Consider the following 21282-nt stretch of genomic DNA (forward strand, 5'->3'; position numbering starts at 1 on the left):
CTTGTTCCTTGGAAATTCCTCAAGCGCTCTTGACGTTAATGAATGATCCTGCAGCCTTGCAAATCCAGGGTGGGGAGCTAGAGTGGCCATGACTCTTCAGAGCAAAGATCTGGGTCCTGGACCTGTTCCAAGACTCACTTCAGGAAACCGGCAAGGCGTGGCTTTACGTGTAGGAGATGAGGTTGCTGAACAGTTACAAGTAAAAATTATTAAACTTAATCGTATTACACACTGAAAAAGTTCATATTGAAAAGGAACCCACAGCAAATACTTTTATAAAGGATAGGATTGTTATACTGAATGATCACCCCTCAATCTACTGGTGCTGTAAATGTACATTTGCATAGGTTACATTTTCTTAAAGCAGGTACCCTGGTGCGACCGTCCTGGAAATGAACTCCCTTTGAAAACACACCATGGCTTGCCAGAGAGTGACAAATAGACGCCTACAGAGAAAAATTAACTAGCTGGAAATGACAGACAGATCATTTCTTCTGACAGATGTGTCTGTAAACATGGCTCCCTTTTCTGAGAAGAAGAAGCAGTGAAAAAATTTCCTCCATTCGTTCCTAAACAGTGACATGTTGTAGAGAATGGGGTTGACGGCCGAGTTGGCAAAGGTGAAGGCCACCACCCAGAAGAAGAGGGACGGCCAGATGACCAGGTTTTGCTCGAAGTTCTGGATCAGAATGAGGAGGATGGTGACGATGATGGGGCTCCACATGACGAAGAAGGAGATCATGAGCAGGAACAGGGTGCGGAAGAGCCGGACGTCCTGCTGGGACACACGGAGCTGGTGGCTCTCCGAGGAAGCCAGGGCCATCGTGAGCCTTCTCCTTGACGCCTTCGTGATCTGCAGGAACACAAAACAGAGCGGGCGCCACAGTTTACGGCAGGACATCGGCAGTGTTGATCCTGGAGGGGCAGAGGAGGCCCAGGAGTTGGAATCTGCCGTTCTCACTGCGCTGGGACTACTTGGCTTTGGGCTTTGTGCGGAGAGAGCTCCCTTCTCAGAGGCCTGGCTCGCTGCCCGCGCTTAGGATGCGCTGGTCAGCTGGCCTCCTGAGAAATAAGGCAGATCATCCGTGTTATAAATAGTGTTGACGAGGGGAAGTGCAAAGCCAGAATGCAATGGTCTAGAAGAGAGATGTGTGAACACAGATTCAGGTGTCATTCAAGACTCCCTTTCCCAGGAAGAAAGAGGAGCTGGCCAGAGCACTGCTAGTGACACGTGTTGAAAAACTGAAACCGTTTCCCATTTACGCCCCCAGGAGAGAGGTGACAGCTGGTAGGATAAACATCCTCGTGCCTATCTTTGCACACCTAGATGAGCATATCAGTAGAATAAATTCGCAACAGTGGAACTGAAAGGACCTCTAATATTTTGTACTAATGAGCAGGGTCAGCATTAGACCAGAGGGACTGTGGGCAAGGAGGCAACCTGGCAAGGTGACATGGGTTCAGAAGGGTGTTCTGGACTCTTCTTTCAGGAGCCCTTGCAGGCACTGCTCTCCGAACCTTCTGCCCAGTCTCTTCTGGTCAGTTAGAGGGTCTTGCTTCTGCATCCATCAGAGAAGCTGGCTACTAATTGGCTGTGGGCAGCCTTGGACATATGGCCCATCAACTGAGGCAGGCTAACCAGATTAAAATAAAGCCCTGCATGTCCTCTCACCCCACTGTCCCACGTAAAAACAGTACTTTTGGAACAGACAAATGCTTCATAACATCTCAGAACCAGAGTGTTGGAGCTAGATGGGCCCGTGCATGGTTGGAGCAGCACTTCTCAGACTTCACTCTGCCTGTGAGGCATTCAGCACTATTTTATTTAAGTGTAGATTCTGATTTTGCATGCCCCGAGGACTGCACTTTGAGTAGTCAAGGCCTACTCCACACCTTCATTCTACAGGTGAAGAAACAGGCCCTCCAGAGAGAGGGTTTAGCCAAAGTACTTTGAAAACAGGAGCCTTAGAACTGTTCACATCAGAGAGCAAAAGCCCCACAGAAGCTGAGTCCGTGAGAGAGAAGGTGGGGCTTCCCCAGAGGCTCTAAAGACCCCAGTGCTTAGGCTCACACTGCCCCGGGGATACATACAGAGTCCCGCGCTTACGCCTAATTCTACTTTTCCTCTAAAATGGGGCCCTGCACCCACTAGCCTGACATGCTTTGTTCCAGCCTGTGACCTCTGTCCCAGGTAAGAGATCCAATTCCGAATGTCTTGCCACATTCGTGGTGCTTGCTTACTTGCCTTTGCTTTGTCTGGCCCTGTGTCCTGCTTCTCCTGCAGGAGCGGGCTGCTGGGCACACAGTGAGTGCTTACATGCCTGGAGACTTTAATAGCCAAAACCCTTTTTTTGTTTGTTTGTTTGTTTTTTTGCAGTACGCGAGCCTCTCACTGTTGTGGCTTCTCCCGTTGCGGCGGAGCACAGGCTCCGGACGCGCAGGCTCAGCGCCCATGGCTCACGGGCCCAGCCGCTCCGCGGTATGTGGGATCTTCCCGGACCAGGGGCACAAACCCGTGTCCCCTGCATCGGCAGGCGGACTCTCAACCACTGCGCCACCAGGGAAGCCCCAAAACTCTTATTGTTCGTTAGCTCTGCCCGGGCCTTCCTAGGACCATTCCCCTAAAATTATTGAATCTCGAGAGATGAAGCAATTAGAAAGTAATCAGAATCGTTCAAATTTGGGGCAAGATTAACTCCAAGACCCGAATGGCTTAAAATATTCTCTTTAGAATACTTCTAATTAGCTAATTAAAGGGTAGCCATTTAATTTTCCTGTGATTAAATACAGCTGCTTCTGTGTAGTAGTTTTGGTCCACTTCTAGGTGACGGGGACCCAGGCAACAGACGCTGAATGAACAGAACCCCTTCCTTCCCACCCACTCCCCGCCAAGAACAACAGGAATCAGGATCACCGAGCTTCACGAAAGGCTCCCTGCGTGCCAGCCACTGTACAATGCATCTGTTTTATAAATTGCCACATTTAATCTTCAAAACTGCTCGTTGGATTCGTGCTATTATTATCTTCGCTCCAGAGATGAGGAAATTGAATCTCGGGAAATGTGAGCAGCTTGTTGAAGGTCACTCTACTAATGATGAATGGTCAAAGCCCCCATCTGTGAAACTCCAGCTCAGGTGAGCTGAAGATGAGCGATATCATAAAAGGCTCCAGCCCTCTTCCTGGAGTTGCCTTCCACTTCCGCCCCCCTGCTCTGCAGCGGGGTGACTGCTCAGACCCATAGGCTAAAAGCCACACTGGCCCATCTAAGCTGGAAGGTGCTGTGTAGAATCCAAGTTAGAATATGTGTTCAGGTGAAAGCTGGTGAACCTGAGGCCTTGGATGATTGACCTGGGAGGGTAACAGCTGCCCAGGGGCAGGTGGGTAGGCTGCAGGGGAAATGGCACCACTTCTGAGTAGGCTAAGTGCAGCCTGGTGGGCACACGAGGACGATTCCAACAGCAGCCTCATTGCTAGTGCTGTCCACACTGCTCTTCCAAGAAGCATGGAGTCCCTGGTACAGTGTCTTTTAGATATTTTTTTTTGGTTTTGGGGGTTCTTTAGGGGGTTTTCTGGCCTCACCGTGCAGCTTGCGGGATCTTAATTCCCCGACCAGGGCTTGAACCCTGGGGCCTTGGCGGTGAAAGTCGGGAGTCAACCGCTGGATCGCCAGGGAGTTCTCTAGATATTTTTTGAATGAATGATGTGGATGGAAGTTCATACTTATTGAGCACTTACTATGTGCCAAATCCTTGTACATATCACTTGGTTTATCTCTTTAAATTCTCCCAAGGATTCTGTGACATATGTACTTTGATGATCTCCATTTTATTTTGCTTTAATTTAATTTTTATTGGAGTATAGTTGATTTACAATGTTGTGTTAGTTTCAGGTGTGTAGCAAAGCGAATCAGTTATACATATACATATATCCACTCTTTTTTAGATTCTTTTCCCATCTAGGCCATTGCAGAGTATTGAGTAGAGTTCCCAGTGCTATACAGTAGGTCCTTATTAGTTATCTACTTTATATATAGTAGTGTGTAAATGTCAATCCCAATCTTCCAATTTATCCCTCTTTCCACTTACCCCCTGGTAACCATAATTTTGTTTTCTACATCTGTAACTCTATCTCTGTTTTGTAGATAAGTGATGATCCCCATTTTACAGAGGAGGAAACTGAGGCTCAAAGAGGTTAAGGAAATTGCCCAACAGTACCCAGCTAAGCAGTCGTAGAGCTGGGCTTCAAACCTTGGCAGTCTGACTCCAGTCCATGCTTAAACTTAAACTAATTCCTTCCCACCCTCTAATATCTCTGTCAGTGGAAATCCTTCCATCCAGCCTGTAACTCCAAGCTCTAATGCCAGGGACTCCGGGAGGGCATCCTGGTTCATCTGCCGTTGGCATCCTGCAGCGCTTTGTTTCAGGTATTCACGTGGCACTTGCCACATATTCTATGGTAGATGTTGAAGCATCATTCTTACCTCTGAGTCCCACCAGACTGCAGCTCCCTGGGGCTGGGCAGCCCTGTGGCTGCTGTGGTCCAGGGCTCTGGCAAGTGTCTGACAATGACCATGAGCAGACAGCAAAACAACTGACTCACGGGCCAAGTGAACATGTGCTTGGCTCTTTTTTTAGCACTGACTGATGCTACCCTATTTCCTTCCATCCGCAGTTCCCACAGCTCTGAGGGAATGAGAAGGAAAATGGGCCCATTATAATAAAATACAGCTCCTCCCTGCTCCCTTCCCCACATTAGATGACAAGACTAGTCGACTTTTGTTCAGGGTTTAAAGTGTCTCTGGCATTACACTGAATGCTTGGTGTGCTTTTAGATCAAATTAAAAGCTCGATAAACTTTTGAGGATTAACTTTAATCCTTAAAACAAGCCTGTGGGGTATGCTCTCATTTTGGGGACAAGAGACGGAGGCCCTGAGAGGTGAAGTGACTTGCTCAAGGCCTCACGGTCAAGTGGGGGAAGGGTACCTCAGGGGGTACGCTCTTCACCGCCAGTCACACCACTGCCACTACCAGGACAGAGGACAGAGCTCCCGGGAACGTGGCCCACGGCCACCACCATCAGGGTCACTGGCACTCCATAAAATGTAAATGCTTTGGCCCACCTTCAGACACTCTGATTCTGTGGGTCTGAGTGGGCCTAGGAATCCGCACTTTTTATAAACTCCCCAGGTTACTCTCAATCACTAAAGTATGAGAACTACTCATCTAGGACAACAGGCTTGGAGTTTCTCCCCCAGTCCTTTGAAAAGTCACTTTTAAATTGCCTGAGACTCTCTGCCTTCACATTCACACGAGCATCTGAAGGCTACGAGCAAAGCTTCTCCCCACCCCACATCCCTCTGTCACCCCACGCCACCAGACCACAGCCGCGGACAGGTGGATGTGGGGAGAGGTCGCTCCCACTGACCCAGCTCCAGCCCCTGGGGTTGGGTCTCCTCTGAGGGCTGCTTGGTCAATCCACAACCTCCCTATTAGAATCATCAGACAACAGACTCCATCCTTCCAGAGGACCAACCTCCCCTTCCATCACCGGCAAGCAGGCCCCAAAGCTGGGGAATGAGATCCAGGCATGGAGAAAGGAAGGGCCACGTGTTCACTACCTAAGGCCTTCACATTTAGTCGAAAGGGATTTCACTTCCCAGTTAAGCCCTGAGATAGGTGAAGGTTTTCCAGCTTCAGGCCAGACACTCACTCTGTCATTCAACATATATTTATTGAGCCCCTACTATGTGGCCAACACTCCTACAGGTGCCGGATGCACAGCAAGAAACAAGGTAGCACTGCCCACCCCGCACTTCCATTCTAGTGTTTGGGAGGTGAGGGGCCTGGGGGTGAAGGGAGAGGGGGATCAAGAAACCTATAAGCTGTCACAAAGCCTGCCATGGTGCTGGTTACTGGGTGACAATATAAACCAAGCCCCACCAGCAAGCATGGTCAGCCTGATCAAAGGCACTGAGGAGTGGCCTGGAGACTATTACCCTGGGAAACTGTTGATAGGAAAAAGCCACTGGAGATGTAGAGCACGCCTGAGTCAGGAGGAAAGAGGAAGCAGGGAAGGCAGAGGGTGGAAAAGGCCATTGCCATGAGCAACTGAAGCAGCCCCAGAAAGAAAGAGCCCCGGTGAAGCCTCCTCTCAGTGCTCACCCAGGGCAGAGCCAGCAACCAGGGTAGCGGCTTGAGAATGGCGGTTCCCAAAGGAGAGTCTGTGGAGCACCAGCCCAGAGAGAGCTCTGTGGGGAAAAGGCGGTCTGCAGTCAGGTTTAGCAATGCTGCCTACTCTATTCCAGAGATGGAGATTCTCAAAGTTCATGAGCATAATAAAGGCTCTGAGAAGGCCTGCAGCAAAGAAACCCATTTAACTTTGATTAACCCAGCATTTTCCAAACTCCTTTGATCATAGAACCCTTTCTAACATCTAACATCCCATGGAGTTCTAGAGAACGCTTTAGGGGACACTCTGCTTGTGAGGAATAAAAGTCAGGGTGATTTGAAAGAGACATTTCTCAGGCCTAGAGATGGTACCTGAGTTAGAGGCAGCAGTGACAGGTGAGAGGTAGGGCTGGTGGGAAAAGGGTCGGTGGTGTAGTTATCTGTCCTATGGTTTGCTAAATGTGTCTCTATGATTATAGCTAATTAATATTGATGTTCAATTGATTTTACAGAGTTCTGCTCTTGATAGAAAAAGCTCAGCAGAAAGGCTGATTCAGGGTCTCTGAGTTATGAGTATCTTCAGAGGAAGAGAGACGCAAGCTAGGCGGCCCCACCCAGGCTCTCCACCTGGCAGCTTACCAGCTTCCAAGTTACAAACAGGAGCAAAGTGAGAACAAATGTAATAGTCCTCCTGGGATATGGTCAATAGTCAGTTTTGCCAGTGGGGTGGAAAGTAATCTTCTGAAAGTCTTATATTTGCATTAATGTTGCAATTTTCAAAATCACATTAGATCTCTTTCATATTAAAGTCTAACAGTTTGTTCAAAGCATTATCATATCTGCAATTCTCATTTTATTGTGTTAAATGATTCACTGAGGCCCATTTGGCTCCAGAGGGAACTGAGGCCCACATTCATTAAGCGACTTGCCTAAGGTCACACAGTAATAAAGCTTGGACTAGAATCTGGGGCTCGTGACTCTTTGTCCAGTGGTTTTCCCACTGTCCCAAAGGAGAAGGTGCTGTTGGCCCTTTCAGTGTGATCAAAGTTTGTGTCTTACTCATTCAATGAGTGTTTATTAAGCCCCTACAATGAATAAGCCAGGCTCTGTTCTAGGCACAGGACTATGGCAGTAAACAAAACAAAGTCTCTGCCTTCAGGGAGCTTGCATTCTAGTGGGCAAGACAGATGATATGCAAGTAAATACACACAAATGGAATATGACAGGGGTTGGAAGTACTTTGAAGAGAAATAAATCAGGATCAGGGACTAGAGAATGATGGGGAATCTCTCTGGAGAACAGCCTTTTGAGCAGAGACCTAAATGAAGTGGGGGAGTGGCCCATGCAGAAGTCTGGGGGGGAGAGATCCAGGAGAGGAAATGGCAGGTGCAAAGGCCCTGAGGCAGCAGTGTGTTGGCGTGTGTGAGAAAAAGCCCCAAGGACACGAGGGAGGGGGAGAAGATGACGCAAGAGGGGAAGGCAGGGGACAGATCACACAGGGCCTTAAGGTGAGGGTTTTAGCTTTTCCTCCATCTGTGAGGGAAGTGATGGGATCTAAATTATATCATTGACTCACTGCTCAGAGCACCATTTCATAACTGTGAGTCACGATAGACACTCGATTCATCCAGGAGCTGTCCTGAGGTCTGGGATGGGAAGAACGGAAGGCTGGCTGTGAGTTTATAGGCAAAGTGTCTGGAACTGCAGTTAGAGGCAGATGGATAAGAGGACACATCAGGGCTCGAGGATTCCTAGGATGTTTCCAGGTGGGCCCTGGCCCGAGGAAAAGAATATCCTTTCCATAGAATAAGTCAGTCCTTCCTCAGAAGGTGGCTGAGAACCATGAGGCACGAGTGAAAAGGGACAGATCAGAACCCTCTTGCCTCTAATGGACTCAGGAGTGGGACTGCCCAAGCAGGAGAGGTCGGATGCCACAGCCAGCTTCTGCCCAGCCCTCATCTAGCCAGCCAGCTCTGCTCTAGGGCCAGTCCCATGTTCTTGCGGTGCTCCAAATCTGGGCCCTGCTGTTTATTCTCTCAAAAATCTCAGCAGTATGTCTTCCCAGCATGCTGTGAGAGGATTAGAGGAACAGTCTCGCCTAACAATTAACAACAGCTGTAATTTATTCATCCCCTGCTACAGGCAGGCATGACACTCACCATAGTCCCACCAGGAATATCTCCTATGTATCTCACAAAAATCTTAAACCGTTGGACTTTTGATCATTATTTTGCAGATGAGGGAACAGAGGTTCAGAGAAGGTAAGTAACTTGCCAAGGCCACACAGCAAGTAAGGGGCAGATTCAGGACTCAAAAGCAGGTTATTAAAATAACCCCTTCTGGTCTCCGTGTTTTTTATGGCCCTTTGCTTTTTCTCCCTTTTCCCTCCTTTTCCTCTTTTAACAATTTGCAAAGTGTTTTCAAACTAAGCCTCAGTATCACTCCTTAATGTGTTTCAGGGTTTCACTGCATTGAATAGCAGCACCTTTGTCTGTCTCCCCCTTCCCTTTCTTGTGTTAAAGCTCCTTCTAGATAGAGAATGTGACTTGCTTACTCTTGACCAATCTCTACTCCCCAACAACACTTTGCACAGAGCAAATTCTTAACAAATGTCTGAGGAATTAAAGTGTTGGGACTCTGGAACCAGACTGCCTGGGTTTAAGTCCTGATACTGCTGCTTATGAGCTGTGTGCCCTTTCGTAAGTTACTTAACCTCTCTGTGCCTTGGTTTCCTCATCTGTAATCCTGGTTAGGATTAAATGAATTCCTGACACATTGTAAACACCATATAAATATTTTTAAAATAATTTTTAAAAAATTCATTCTCCATTTCTCTTCCTTTTTCCCTCCCTTCTTTTCTTTTAACATAATGATAGTAACTAACGCTTACACAGCATTTACACATGCCAGGCTCCCACAGCAAGCACTTTACAGACCTCAGCTCCAGGCCCGAATCTGCCTCATACCCTTGAACAAGCCCCAGGTGGGACGTCACTTAAACAGGTCACAAGTCAACTGGTGGGGAAGAGTCTAAGGACTAACATGGGGGCGCCGTCTCACACAGGATCCAGAGATTAGAAGACTCGGATGGAGGTTGGCCTGGCTTTGGGTTCTAAAGCATCTAAGAAGGTCACAGATCTTTAGCTACAACAAAAGGGCCATAACAGTGGCCAGACAGCAAGCAGGACCTAAGGGCCCCACTTCAACCTGCTTGTTCGCCATATGACGCATTATATGCTATAAAACCAAGATTTAACAACGGTGAACCTCGGAGAGGACTCAAGCGTTTCGCATTGAACCTTCTGAAATGAGCATGAACACATGTAGATGCCATCTACCTGGGCCAGCACCTCGCATGCAAATATGCTGCCTCAAGGGGTAAGAAAGAGGCTGGCAAGTCTTTTTTATGTCCCTGTACATAGTCACATTGAAGATAGAGATCATTTCCTGTTTCAGTGCACTTTTACAAGGCACATGCCCTGGGAGCGGGGGGTAGCAATTAGAGGGATAGAGGAGGGGCTTCTCGTATGCTCTGTTTCTCGTTCTGTTTCTGGGAGCTGTTTCTGGGAGTGTGGTCAATGTGTGAGCTGTGCGTGTATGCTGGGTGTGCTTTTCTGTATTTATATTGTACTTCAATAAAAGTTTTTAAAAGTGTACATTCTTTATCACCACACTGCTGTTTGTGATGGGGAAACAATGGACATAACCCAAAAGCCCATAAAATAAATTACGTCACAACTATACGATGGAGAACCATGAAGCCATTAGAAATAATGAGGCAGAGATATAGGAACCAATCTGGAAGGACGTTATGATACAGTGCTAATCAAAAAAAGGAATTTACAAAGCAGATAGCATTATCTCAAATCTAAAAAAAAAAACATTGGGTTGAACCATGGTAATAGTTGATATTTTATAGTTGACCATTTTATATGGTTCATTATATATATATACACACACACATATATATATATACGTATATGTGTTTATATGTACACAGATATACATACACATACTCACATTGCATAGAAATATGTATATATATATAAATTTATAAGAAAAATAACCTGAAAAAATGTACTTTAAATTGTCAACAGTGGGGGTAAACCAGATTTTTAGTATCTGTGTTACACATTTCTATGTCTTTAATTTTTTATAATGAGCTTGTATTACTTTAGTGATCAGCAAAAACAAATGATAATAATAAAAGTCACATAGATATAACTTTTTAAAAAAGACCAAACTTTTGTCCCTCAGCGTTGCAGAGGGACGGATCTGGGCAGTGAACCAGGATTGGGCTGGTGCAAATTCTAAGGTAAATTTTGACCTGGAAATGCTAAGGTTCATCTGAAATACCCCAAGCCTGAGTGAAGTTCAGCCACGGCGCTTGAAGCAAACATACCTGTAAAATTTTGGAGTAACTGATCACAATAAGCAGTCCTGGTACCAAGAAGTTCAAAGTAACAAATGACACATCCCAGGAGATTTCTCCGGCAATGCTGGGCCAAACCAGTGTGCAAACCGGAATTTCCTAGTTACAAAAAGGAAGAGAAGGTCATTTAATGCTGGCTTTTTATTTGGCCTTTAGCTCAGCCCCAGGTGGGGTTACCTGGCACTGTTACAATGTTGTGTTACCCTGTTGTGTTTTGCTGTTACACAACTGGTATGACAAGAAACCCCCGACTCCCTTCCATTGCCCACACAACCCCACTTACAAGTCATTCCCCTCTGACCCTCAGAATCACCATAATTATTATTCCCATTCTCCAAGGGAGGCACGTGGGCCTCAGGGTCCCAGGCTGGAAAGACCCAGAGTCAGTTCCCAGGCATGGCTCCAGGTCCAGCGCTCTTTCCACTTCCCTGGGCTGAGCTGCAAAGAGCCCTTGAGCCTTCTCTTCCAAGACCTTCATTTTACAGGGGAAAAATCTGACCCCTGAAAGTTTACATAGATTGGAAGTGATGTGCTACACGCAAACATATAAAACCTGGAGTGAGGTGTGCCTCTCCTCCAGGGGAGAATGCAACAGCCCCAGAGTGAAGGTGCAGCCACGGCCATCAAGATGTAAAACCACTGGATGGGGCAGAAGAGCATGCAGGTTTGTGACCTTGCTGCTGTCACTACGTTGCGTTGAATTCAAATGTTTGACACTAACTACAAACCCCGAAACATGTCCCCAGACCTCACTGGATAGTTACTAAGCTGCTGCAACAATTTTTTCCAATGAACAAACAGGTCAATGACAAGAGATCTATTTATCCTCCCAAACACGAATCTCCAGCGCCTGCTTGACTATAGGACAAAACTCTTTAGAAAACAAGAGCCCTACACACTTCTGGACACATAGAACAGATTTTTTAAGAGCATATTCTGTGTAAAAAGACCACGTTATTGATTTCTGGTGGACAAGGCATCTTAACCACAGTCCATAAGCAGTATCATTATTCATAGCATCATTCATTCATTCATTCATTGAACCAATATTTATTGAATGCTATACTAAGCAAAGGCAAAGAATTTTTATCATTTCCCAACGTGTATCATAATTGCATGGTCAAACTCAAAATAGAGTCAAATAATCACTCCTTTTCCTATTCAGTATCTAAAATTCTCTGAGCATTTATTCTTTGCCAGGAAGCACTTTACATACATTATCTCATGGAATGTTCATCACAACCTTATTGAAATGCATAGTTATTTTTCCCATTACACAGAGGAGGAAGCTAAAGCTTGGAAATTTCCTCCTAAAATAATAGTCTAAAACCCTAAAGATGTAGTCCTTTTTAGTCATCTCCAAAGAGATGAGTGGTTATAGAGGGTATCCCAGAACCTACCATAACCGCTAAGGCAAGTCAGGCAGGGAAGAATGCTTTAGTTATATTTGTACCCTGAGAGGGAGCTGGGGGTGAGAATGTTGCTTCCTTTTCCTGTTTTGTTTAGACAGTTTACAAATGCACTGGACATTCTAAAAACTTGTTCCTTCATCCCCACCCCCACTGTGCACACCGGATGGAATAAAGTTTATTAGAGCTTTCTACATTTTGGTGATTAGAAAGAAATTTGTGTCTCTCAAGGATCTTCTGAATATTGACAGTGCAGTGACCACAGCTCTTTGGGAAATCCAGGTAGCCTATGCTTGTACTCAGACCTCCACCCACCAGAGACCCCTTATTCCAGTGCATTGGGTGGGCAACACAGATCAGCAGAAATGTTGAAGCAGCAAACAGAAGAAACAGACTCCAGCCCTGAGTGTGACTTAGTCTCTAATTCTTTTTTTTTTTTGCGGTATGCAGGCCTCTCACTGTTGTGGCCTCTCCCATTGCGGAGCAGAGGCTCCGGACGCACAGGCTCAGCGGCCATGGCTCACGTGCCCAGCCGCTCCGCGGCATGTGGGATCTTCCCGGACCGGGGCACGAACCCGCGTCCTCTGCATCGGCAGGCGGACTCTCAACCACTGCGGCACCAGGGAAGCCCAGTCTCTAATTCTTATGCTTGTGATGGGAAAAATGTACAGGGAGGGAGGGCAGAGAAACAGATGACCCCAGAAGCATTTCTTAAAACCCCCAAGAACTCCCAACTCTTTCTGAAAACCCTCTCCAGAATGTCTGCCTAGCCCTCTCCAGGCTTAACAAGATTTTGTAGAAGACTGTGTAATGATAGAGCAAGGTGTTCTCTCTATATTAGAGACAAAAATATAGATCCTTAAATAATCTGCCTGCATTAGCCTCGTATTGTTGAAGAAAATGTGTAGGTGTGAATGAAAAGGTATCTATCCACACACTCACACACACAGGCATAGAAAAGACTGGAAAGATACACTCCAGAAAATTAAGTGTCGGGCTTCCCTGGTGGAGCAGTGATTAAAATCCACCTGCCAATGCAGGGGACACAGGTTCAAGCCCTGGTCCGGGAAGATCCCACATGCCGAGGAGCAACTAAGCCCGTGCACCACAACTACCAAGTCTGCACTCTAGAGCCCACGAGCCACAACTACTGAAGCCCATGCGCCACAACTACTGAAGCCCATGCGCCTAGAGCCCGTGCTCTGCAACAAGAGAAGCCACTGCAATGAGAAGCCTGCGCACCGCGACAAAGTGTAGCCCCCGCTCACCGCAACTAGAGAAAGCCTGCGCGCAGCAACGAAGACCCAACACAGCCAAAAATAAATAAATAAAAATAAATAAATTTATAAAAAAAAATAAAAAGGAAATTTGAAAACCAAAAGTGCTGGGCCTGCTTTGTTACTGAGCTACAGAAGCAGAGCTGGCTGAGCCGATAACAGTGTCCTTTAATCTATTTGTCCAACCACTCGCTGACTCAAGCCATGGTGACTAAGCCACTGTGAGGCTACAGTGAGGATGCGCAAGGAGGCTATGCTACAGTCAGGGAGGGAAAAAAGCACTAGGAAACTTCAGTACAGAGCGGCAAGCCCAGAGAGCTATAGGTGATGGGATCGTGGAGTCACTGGGAAAGCGGCATCCAGGAGGGGTTGCGTCAGCTGTGCGTGGAAGGATGGGGCTTCAGTCAAGGGAATGGGGAAGCTGGAGCTCAGTGTCTGGACCAGAAAGGATGTAGACGGGAGGCCACGTACAGTGGTGTGAAGTGTGGTGGACCGTGACTGGTGTTCCCATCCCGAGCTCCACCTCTCCCCAGCAGTCTCAGCCATTTCCATGGCGGCTTTTTGCAAATGCTGTTGCAATCTCCTCTTTCCAGCCCAGTCTTCTCCTGAACCCCAGACTGGCCCCACTGCCCTGAGTGCATCTCTATAGGATGCCTCACAGGCACTTCTAGCCTCCAGTGTCCCACCCCAAAGATTCCACCTCCTGCATCATCAACTCCGGGCACGGAGCCGCCATTTTCCAAGCTGTCAGATACCTGAGTGCTGGCCTTCCACCTTCTTCTTCCCTCTCCACTCAGAGGGAACTCCTAGGTTCTGCCTTAATAGCTATCCAACCCACCACAAGCTCGTTCTCACTGCTCCCCCTCCCCCCACAGACCACAGACCGGGCCATCTCTCACCTCCTAAGTCCCAACGCCCTAAAGGGTGTGTAACTGGCCCTTCTCTAGTTGACCCCCACCAACCCTTCCAGCACCATCTCTTGCCAACATTGTGGGCTATCTCCTCTGCCTGTGATGTCCCTCCAGTCCCCCACGTCACTCATTCTTTTCCAGGAAGACTTTCCTGTGGATGGGGGACATCTATCTACAGGCACTGCTCAAGTGCTGACCCCTCCCCGCACTGGCTAACTCATTTGCAAATGCCACCTGATTCCAGCTGTTTCCGGTCAGCTTCTCTAATGACTCTTCCTGGAATACCCTTGGGAACACCTTTGTAAATAGTTCTCCCCACCCCACCTCTTCAAACAAAATGGAAGACTTCAAAGTCATTTTAAGGAACTAGGAATCCTAGTTATATATCTCCTCTCCTATCAGCTTCCCAGCAGAGAAGAAAGAACATACCCATGGCAAGAGATGGACTTTCCTGTATCTTAAAAGTATCCTCTAATATTAACAAATGTGAGGAAACTTGTCTGTCTCCTCAGCCAATCCACATTCAGTAGGGACACGACGGCATTATTGGCCTGGTATTAAACTGGGGCAGGGCAGAGCAGTGGGACCAAGCGCTCCTCCGGAAGTGTGAACTCATGGGCGAGGCACCAGGAGGAACAGACAGACCCCAGCTAACTTCTGCTTCCATCCTTTGCCCATTCTGTAACTACAGGCATCTTCTCCTTCAGAAAATAAACAAGAGAACACCAACTCGTGGGGTTACTGTGGGGTTACCGAACTGTGCAGGGTCTGGGACCAGAATCTGCGTGATCCACAGGCCCCTCCTTGAAGAGAAGGACGGTGTCTTGGTCGTGTGGCTCACGGCGGGGGCAGGAGGGAGGGGTGCTCAGTAAGTGTTTGCAGAATCAATGGGCAGCACACTCTGACCGGGGTGGACAGTCCTCCCCACCTGCCAATGAGGGTCACGCCCCACCAGGGCCACAGCATACACAGGCAGGAATCCCACTGGCAAAGGCTGAGCTGACCCGGCTGAGATGTCTAAGTTGCTAGGATGTGTCCACCCTCTTAAAATGGCAGTCTTTTATTTTACCGCAATCAGAAGAATTGTACTGTTTGAAAAATGTTTAAAATATTTATAACCAAAGATAAGGAAACTAATAATAGCTGGCAACTCTTGAGCGCTTAACTGTGTGTGTGCCAGGTGTTAGCTCATTCACTGAACTTCCGTCCCCACAGTAATCCTATAAGGTTAATACTGTTATTGTGCCCATTTGGCAAATGAGGAAAGTGAGGTATAGAGAGATGAGACCACTTGCCTCTGGCTCACAGCTCCTAAATGGCAGAGATGGGATTCACTCAGAACGTCTGACTCCAAAGCCTGCATTCCTAATACCAAATTATTTAGCATTTTCTAGTCTGTCTATCATTTCATCTAAGTTTGAAAGAGTCTAGTCACCTTGACTGCTTGGAACTCACTGCCCAAATGGACAAAGGTAATCATGTTCTTGGGGGTTTTTTGTGGGGGGAGCTCAGATAAACAGAAAACTCTGAGAGGCACTGTTTCCCCGGGCCGGTGCTCCTTGAGGGGAGGAAGCCAGCAAGCGCCTGGGTTTAGTTAGTTCTCTCAGCTGGTGGTTTGGGTAGGAAAATGTCCCCCCATCCAAAACCTCCATATTTAGTGTCCAAGTAGGAGCGGGCAGGCAGAATCTACAGCCAGGAAGCTGGGAGTAGAGGATTGAGAAAACAAGCATTTGCTAATTTTAAATGTGAGTCTCAATTCAGTCTAGACTAGATCCTTCTCTGTCTCTTTTCTTTCAGTGACCCCACCCCCTCCCCCCTGCTATTTCTCAGTCTTTTCAACTTATTTCTTTAACTGCAGAGCCTCACTTGGCCCACCTATAAAGTAAGATGTTTCCTACATATTCAGGTCATGGCCCTTGAGGAACCAGGAGTTTTCTGTTTGTTGGCTTACTGGCAGGTGTGGATATGTGTGTGTTGGGGGCTGAGGGGCAGGTAGGGGAAAAGACAGAGGATGGAGAGCTGGAAAGGACTGTCCCAGTTTTTCCTTACAAGCTCCCCGGCCCCACCTCTACTAATTTCAGGGAACAGGGGTCCTGCAGCCAGCTCACCTGGCCCCTCATCTTCTGAGATGCTGTGCGGACCCATTCTCTCCCAGTGGCTTTCCCCATATCCCTCTCCAAAGGCTCTTAAGACCAAGGAGGTGTTTCTGCATTGAAACAAGAGGGGTCTGTGAGCCCAGCCCCAAGGGGGACTGGAGGGAAGACCACCACAACACAGACCTCCACGGAAGCACCTTACGGTAAAACTGTAGTCATTCTGGAAGTGCTGTGTAGGGCTCCAACCTCCACAGATGCCCTACCTGAGGTAAAATACAGAGTGGCAAGGCACGGAAGGTCCTGCATCTGTGCGAAGGCCTTCTCACTCTAACAACCCCCGTGTCCACGTCAGCAAGAAGTTTTAGTCTGGGTTTTTGGCTGGGAGGTAACAATAGCCTCATTTTTCAGTGTTATTTTCCAGTTAAGTAAGAGTGTACCTAAAACAGTTGTAAAAGGGGGAGGCACAAAGATACCTGTCTGGAAACATAAGATATCCTTAAGGTATGTTCTATGTGTTTTAATTCCCTGAGTTCTGTGAAATCCCTCAAGTCTGTGAAAAATACAGAAACACTGTAACTCAGTGACAGAATAACTTAAAAAAGTCAAAAGACAGATGGCAGAATCCCAGCCCCCCAGAGGCTTTTCGGTTTGATTTGTGTTAAAAACTATATATATATATATATATATATATATATATATATATATATATATATATATATATATATATCACACAGGATGCAGACTTCTCTCCCCAGTGAAAGGCCTGTGTGAGAGACCAGTCTGGGAAACGTCCAGAGAAGCCCACTTCTGCATTCACGTCAGCCTACGTTCACCTTCATAGCTAGAAGCCTTCCCCCCTCCCTCCCGGCCCTCCCACCCCTTCTGGTCACTGCTTAGGGCTCTCTTTGGGACTGTGATTTCTGCTGGGAGGGCCCACACTCCTTCCTAGGGCCAAGGAAGTGTCCCACGGCCAGAAAACCAGCGACTGCTGTCATAGGGAAAAGGAACGGGGCGGAGAACCCAGCCTCGGGCAGACACTCCAGGAGGCTGAGCCTCGAGACTCGCGCCTTCCCGTGGGGCGTACGTACCTCTGTCCCCGGCCCTCCCCGCGAGGCCCACAGAACCTAACACCGCGATAACAGCCAGAACCGCCGGCCACTGTCGAGGTCAGGTGTCCCAGGTGAATCTCCGCGCGCAAACCCTGCAGCGGCGCCACAGGGCAGCAAAGAGAACAAACCTGCGCCCGCAATTTTGTACCGCGGGATAGGAATAGCCTCGAGCCAATGTCATGAACTGTGCGCAGAATCTTTTTTAGATCCTGGACCCCCGTAATGATCCTAATGACAACTCTGGGTGCGCTGCCCAGAATAACGCTTATGGGCTCAGCCTCTGGAATCTTCGGAACATTTGGGGCGCCCAAGATACTCTGAAGCCACTCTTCATTCAAAGCTCCCAGGGTAAGATCCCATGGTCTAGTCTAATCTTTCCGTCTTGCAGTTGGAAAAACTGAGGCTCCGGAGGGGAAGTCACAGCCCCGCTAGAGGCAGCACTAGGTCCGGGGTCTCTGGGTCAACAAAGCCCTTTCTCCCCGGCCCATTCACACACACCTGCCCGCGATTCTCAAAGCAGGACCCTCATCCGGCCCGCACTGAATCTGCTGAGCGCGATCTTAGCTCCTCCTCGCGCTAAGGCTGAGACACGCTGAGCAAGTTACTCTCTGTGTACCTTAGCTTCCTCACCTGTAAATAGGTGTGATAATAAGAGTACTAAGAGAAAGCAGAATTTACTATAATGTGATCAGTCATTCCCGGTCCCCTAGTTCGGTCTGTCTGGCCGCTAAGCCCCTTACTCCATTAATCTCTCAACAGTCAGTGCACTTTACAGGCACTACGGGGGCTCCACTTACAACGTTTTGGAGGGCGTTTACGAGATCTACATCGTAGGGTCACAGTGAAATTTCACAGATAAAACTTAGTGCCGCGCACGGTGACACAACGATTAAATGCAGCAAACGGCCTATTATTGTTTTGTTGTTTTTGTTAATGACTATCCCAGATCACCGTTTCCGGCACAACCCGCCTGGCAGCCTTTCCCGGACACCTGATCCGCGTGCACACCCCGGCGCTCACCTCGTCGGCGCCGGAGAACCGCTGCTGGACGACGCGGAAGAAGATGCAGAGGGGCAGCGCGGCGAACGCCGAGTAGCCCCAGATAAGCGCGAGCAGCGCGGCCCGCGCCCGCCGCCCCGGGCGCCGCACGCCGCGCTGCAGGCGCACGATGCACACCATGCGCTCCAAGCTGACTGCCGCCAGCGTCAGGATGGTGACGCTGCCGCTAAGGGTCATCACGTAGAAGAGCAGGTGGCAGGCACCCGGGCCCAGCACCCAGGCCTCTGTCCAGCGCACGGCCAGCACGGGCGGGATGGCGCTGGTGAAGAGCAGGTCCGCGCAGAAAAGGTTGAGCACCAGGCTGGCTGTGGTGCCGCGGCGTCGTCGGCGCGCTACCAGCACCAAGGCGCACACGTTGCCCAGCAGCGACACCGCGAAGATGAGTGCCAGCACCACAGTCTCCACGGCGCTCAGCACCAACCGGTGGTCGCCCTTGACATCGGAGAAGAACGGGAAGCGGGTGCGGTTGGTCCGCTCCAGGCTGCGCGCGGGCCCAATGCCCGCCGCCTGCGCGCACTGAGAGGACATGCCGGGCACACCGCGGCCCGCAGCCGTCTGCGAGCGGGCTCATCTGGGAGGTGACTGAGTGCGAAGGCGGGGAAAGAGGGAGGGAGACGGTTGCGACATCTCCCCTCTGGCCCCCTCCCGCCTGAGCAGCGCCGGCGCTGGGCGTTGCGAGCTAAGCCTGGGGCGCGCGCGGGAACGAGGAAGTACCGGCAACGCCGGCTGGAAACACCCAGGCTGGGAGGGAGGCGGCAGCCCAGGCAAAGGCTGCTCTCGGGCCGATTAGGAGCGCCCGAGCGGCCCGGAAACCCCACCTAGCGAACCCCCAGAAACCCCCCAAGGCCTCCCCAGCCCCCTTCATCCTCCAGGGGCACCCGGAGGATGACCGTAATCCACTGATTTAGCTAAAACTGATTTAGGAGTGCCGGAGTTGGACCTGTGATCGCAAAATGTGAGATCATTTTGGCCTGTGCTTTTCAGGCTTCGCCAGAGAAGTCTCACAGGTCTGCGGATAAATCCTTGCAATGGGCCCAGATCTTTTTGGGGGGCAAGGGAACCAGTTGTTTATCATTGCTTAGTAACATGTGACTGGGTAGACTGGTTCATCTCTCTGTGCCCTTGTTTTTTTAAAATCTATAAATGGACATAATATCTCATTGGGTAATTGTGAGGATCATATAAAGGGATTCACACTTGGCACACAGTAATTGCTCACGAAACTTCATCAATTATTACCATAATTAAAATCCATGTAAATTCAGTGTTCTGAACAAAATATAAAATGCTTTAATGTAAAAAGAGTGGGCCCCCCAAAATCTTGAATAAACTTAGCACCCCGGAAAGACAGACACTCCAAATGCACACACAGGTGGTGAATGCGCCTCTGGCACCCCAATTTAAAAAGCAATGGACAATCCAGTCCCCTTACAGATGAGGAAACTGAGGCACAGCAAGAAGTGACTTGTCCAGGGTGGCCCCTGGTTAGTAATAAAAGGCCCTGACCCAGATGTTTCCACCACACCCCTGCTGTCTAGTTTTCTGTTATGGTAAATTAGACAGAGAATGAAAGTATGCTTGTGGCCCTAAACCCAGTGACCACATCCCTGGCCAGACACCGTCCCACCATGCACACCCTCACCGTCTTCCCCTTTGCCATGCTACCAGGTCATCTGTCTTGTAATCATCTCTGTGTATTTATTAAAAATTTGGTGTACCAGCCTTGAGGTGCTCTCTGGCACGGGGGTGGGGTGCATTTGTGTTTGCTTATCACTGTGGCATTTGGGGTCTGAGTTGGCAATGTGACCTCTGACCTGAAGGGCAGACTGCATGTCAGTGAGAGATGTTCAACTTGAACCTTGACTAAATTCAGGTAGTAAAAGAGAAGCAGTTTTCTTCCCAACACAGTTGATAAAGGGCAAGAGATTGAAATAAAGGTAACTCAAGTGGGATTTGGTAACACATGTGCGTGCAAGTGCCATGGAGACAGGAAGAGGTTTCCCCAGAGTGGACAACCAGAGTGGGGTCTCTGTGCTAGAAAGCCTTCTTCATCATTACCCTCCAGAGTTCTCCCAATGGCAAAATGGTGAGTACAGATGTTCCCAAACTTTCTCCTTTCACATCACCTTCATGGCACCTGTAGGCCAAAAGAAATACCCAACAGTTCCATTTATTAAGCAGCTGGGTCCAAATAACTTGACGTTATGTCCTAACAACTTAGTAGCCATCTGGGAAAACAATAAATGAATGAATTTTTAAAATAAAATTTTCATCTTTCTTAAATAATGACTTCCTAAAGGGACGGGTGTCCCTGTTGAGCTCCACAAAGCTGGGAATTGGAGGGACACTGCCACTCTCATCTCCTGCTCCACACTGATCTCCATGTATTCGCTTTCCATCACAGTAACCCCTGAAAACCCAGATTTGTCAATGGGTTTAATGTTGAAACTGTGAAAAACCCAGAGCTAGAAGTCCATGTGGGGTTCGGTGAACGTTCAGCAGCACTGTGTTTCCTGGGACCCCCAAGCACACATGGACAGTGGTTAGAACACAGGCACGGACACTCGCCTGCCAGGACCCGAATCCTGACTGTGCTACTCAGTGTGTGACCTTGGGCAAGTTATTTTAGCTTTAAGTGTTTCAATCTTCCCGTGTATCAAAAGGGTGTAATAGAGCTTCCCTGGTGGCGCAGTGGTTGAGAGTCCGCCTGCCGATGCAGGGGACGCGGGTTCGTGCCCCGGTCTGGGAAGATCACACATGCCGCGGAGCAGCTGGGCCCATGAGCCATGGCCGCCACTGAGCCTGCACATCCGGAGCCTGT

General features: G+C 48.7%; 1 protein-coding gene across 4 annotated transcripts; it reads right to left on the reverse strand.

Annotated features, from left to right (window-relative positions):
• Positions 1-186: 186 nt before the first annotated feature.
• On the reverse strand, positions 187-19037 carry FFAR4 (free fatty acid receptor 4). 4 transcript variants are annotated; one of them, XM_065894331.1, is made up of 3 exons: positions 18423-19037; positions 10571-10699; positions 187-853 (listed from the first exon to the last, which is right to left on the reverse strand). In XM_065894331.1, the coding sequence occupies exons 1-3, from the start codon at positions 18987-18989 to the stop codon at positions 464-466; spliced, it is 1086 nt and encodes a 361-aa protein (XP_065750403.1). In that variant the 5' UTR covers positions 18990-19037; the 3' UTR covers positions 187-463. The 4 variants fall into 4 exon arrangements, with proteins under 4 accessions (XP_065750403.1, XP_065750405.1, XP_065750404.1 ...); XM_065894333.1 differs by having other exon boundaries at positions 356-853; positions 18579-18996; XM_065894330.1 differs by having other exon boundaries at positions 464-878; positions 10554-10699; positions 18423-18989.
• Between the last annotated feature and the right edge of the window lie 2245 nt (positions 19038-21282).

This window comes from Phocoena phocoena, chromosome 16 (genome assembly GCF_963924675.1).
Source record: "Phocoena phocoena chromosome 16, mPhoPho1.1, whole genome shotgun sequence".
NCBI lineage: Eukaryota > Metazoa > Chordata > Mammalia > Artiodactyla > Phocoenidae > Phocoena > Phocoena phocoena.

Bases quoted from the DNA above. Each gene is read 5' to 3' on its own strand.
- FFAR4 (XM_065894330.1), bottom strand. From the start codon at position 18,989: ATGTCCTCTCAGTGCGCGCAGGCGGCGGGCATTGGGCCCGCGCGCAGC. The intron at 10,700-18,422 runs GTGAGCGCCGGG...TTTTGTAACTAG, and splicing joins GGTTCTCCGGCGCCGACGAG to GAAATTCCGGTTTGCACACT. The intron at 879-10,553 runs GCCGTGGCTGAA...TAAACTGTGGCG, and splicing joins CAGGTATGTTTGCTTCAAGC to CCCGCTCTGTTTTGTGTTCC.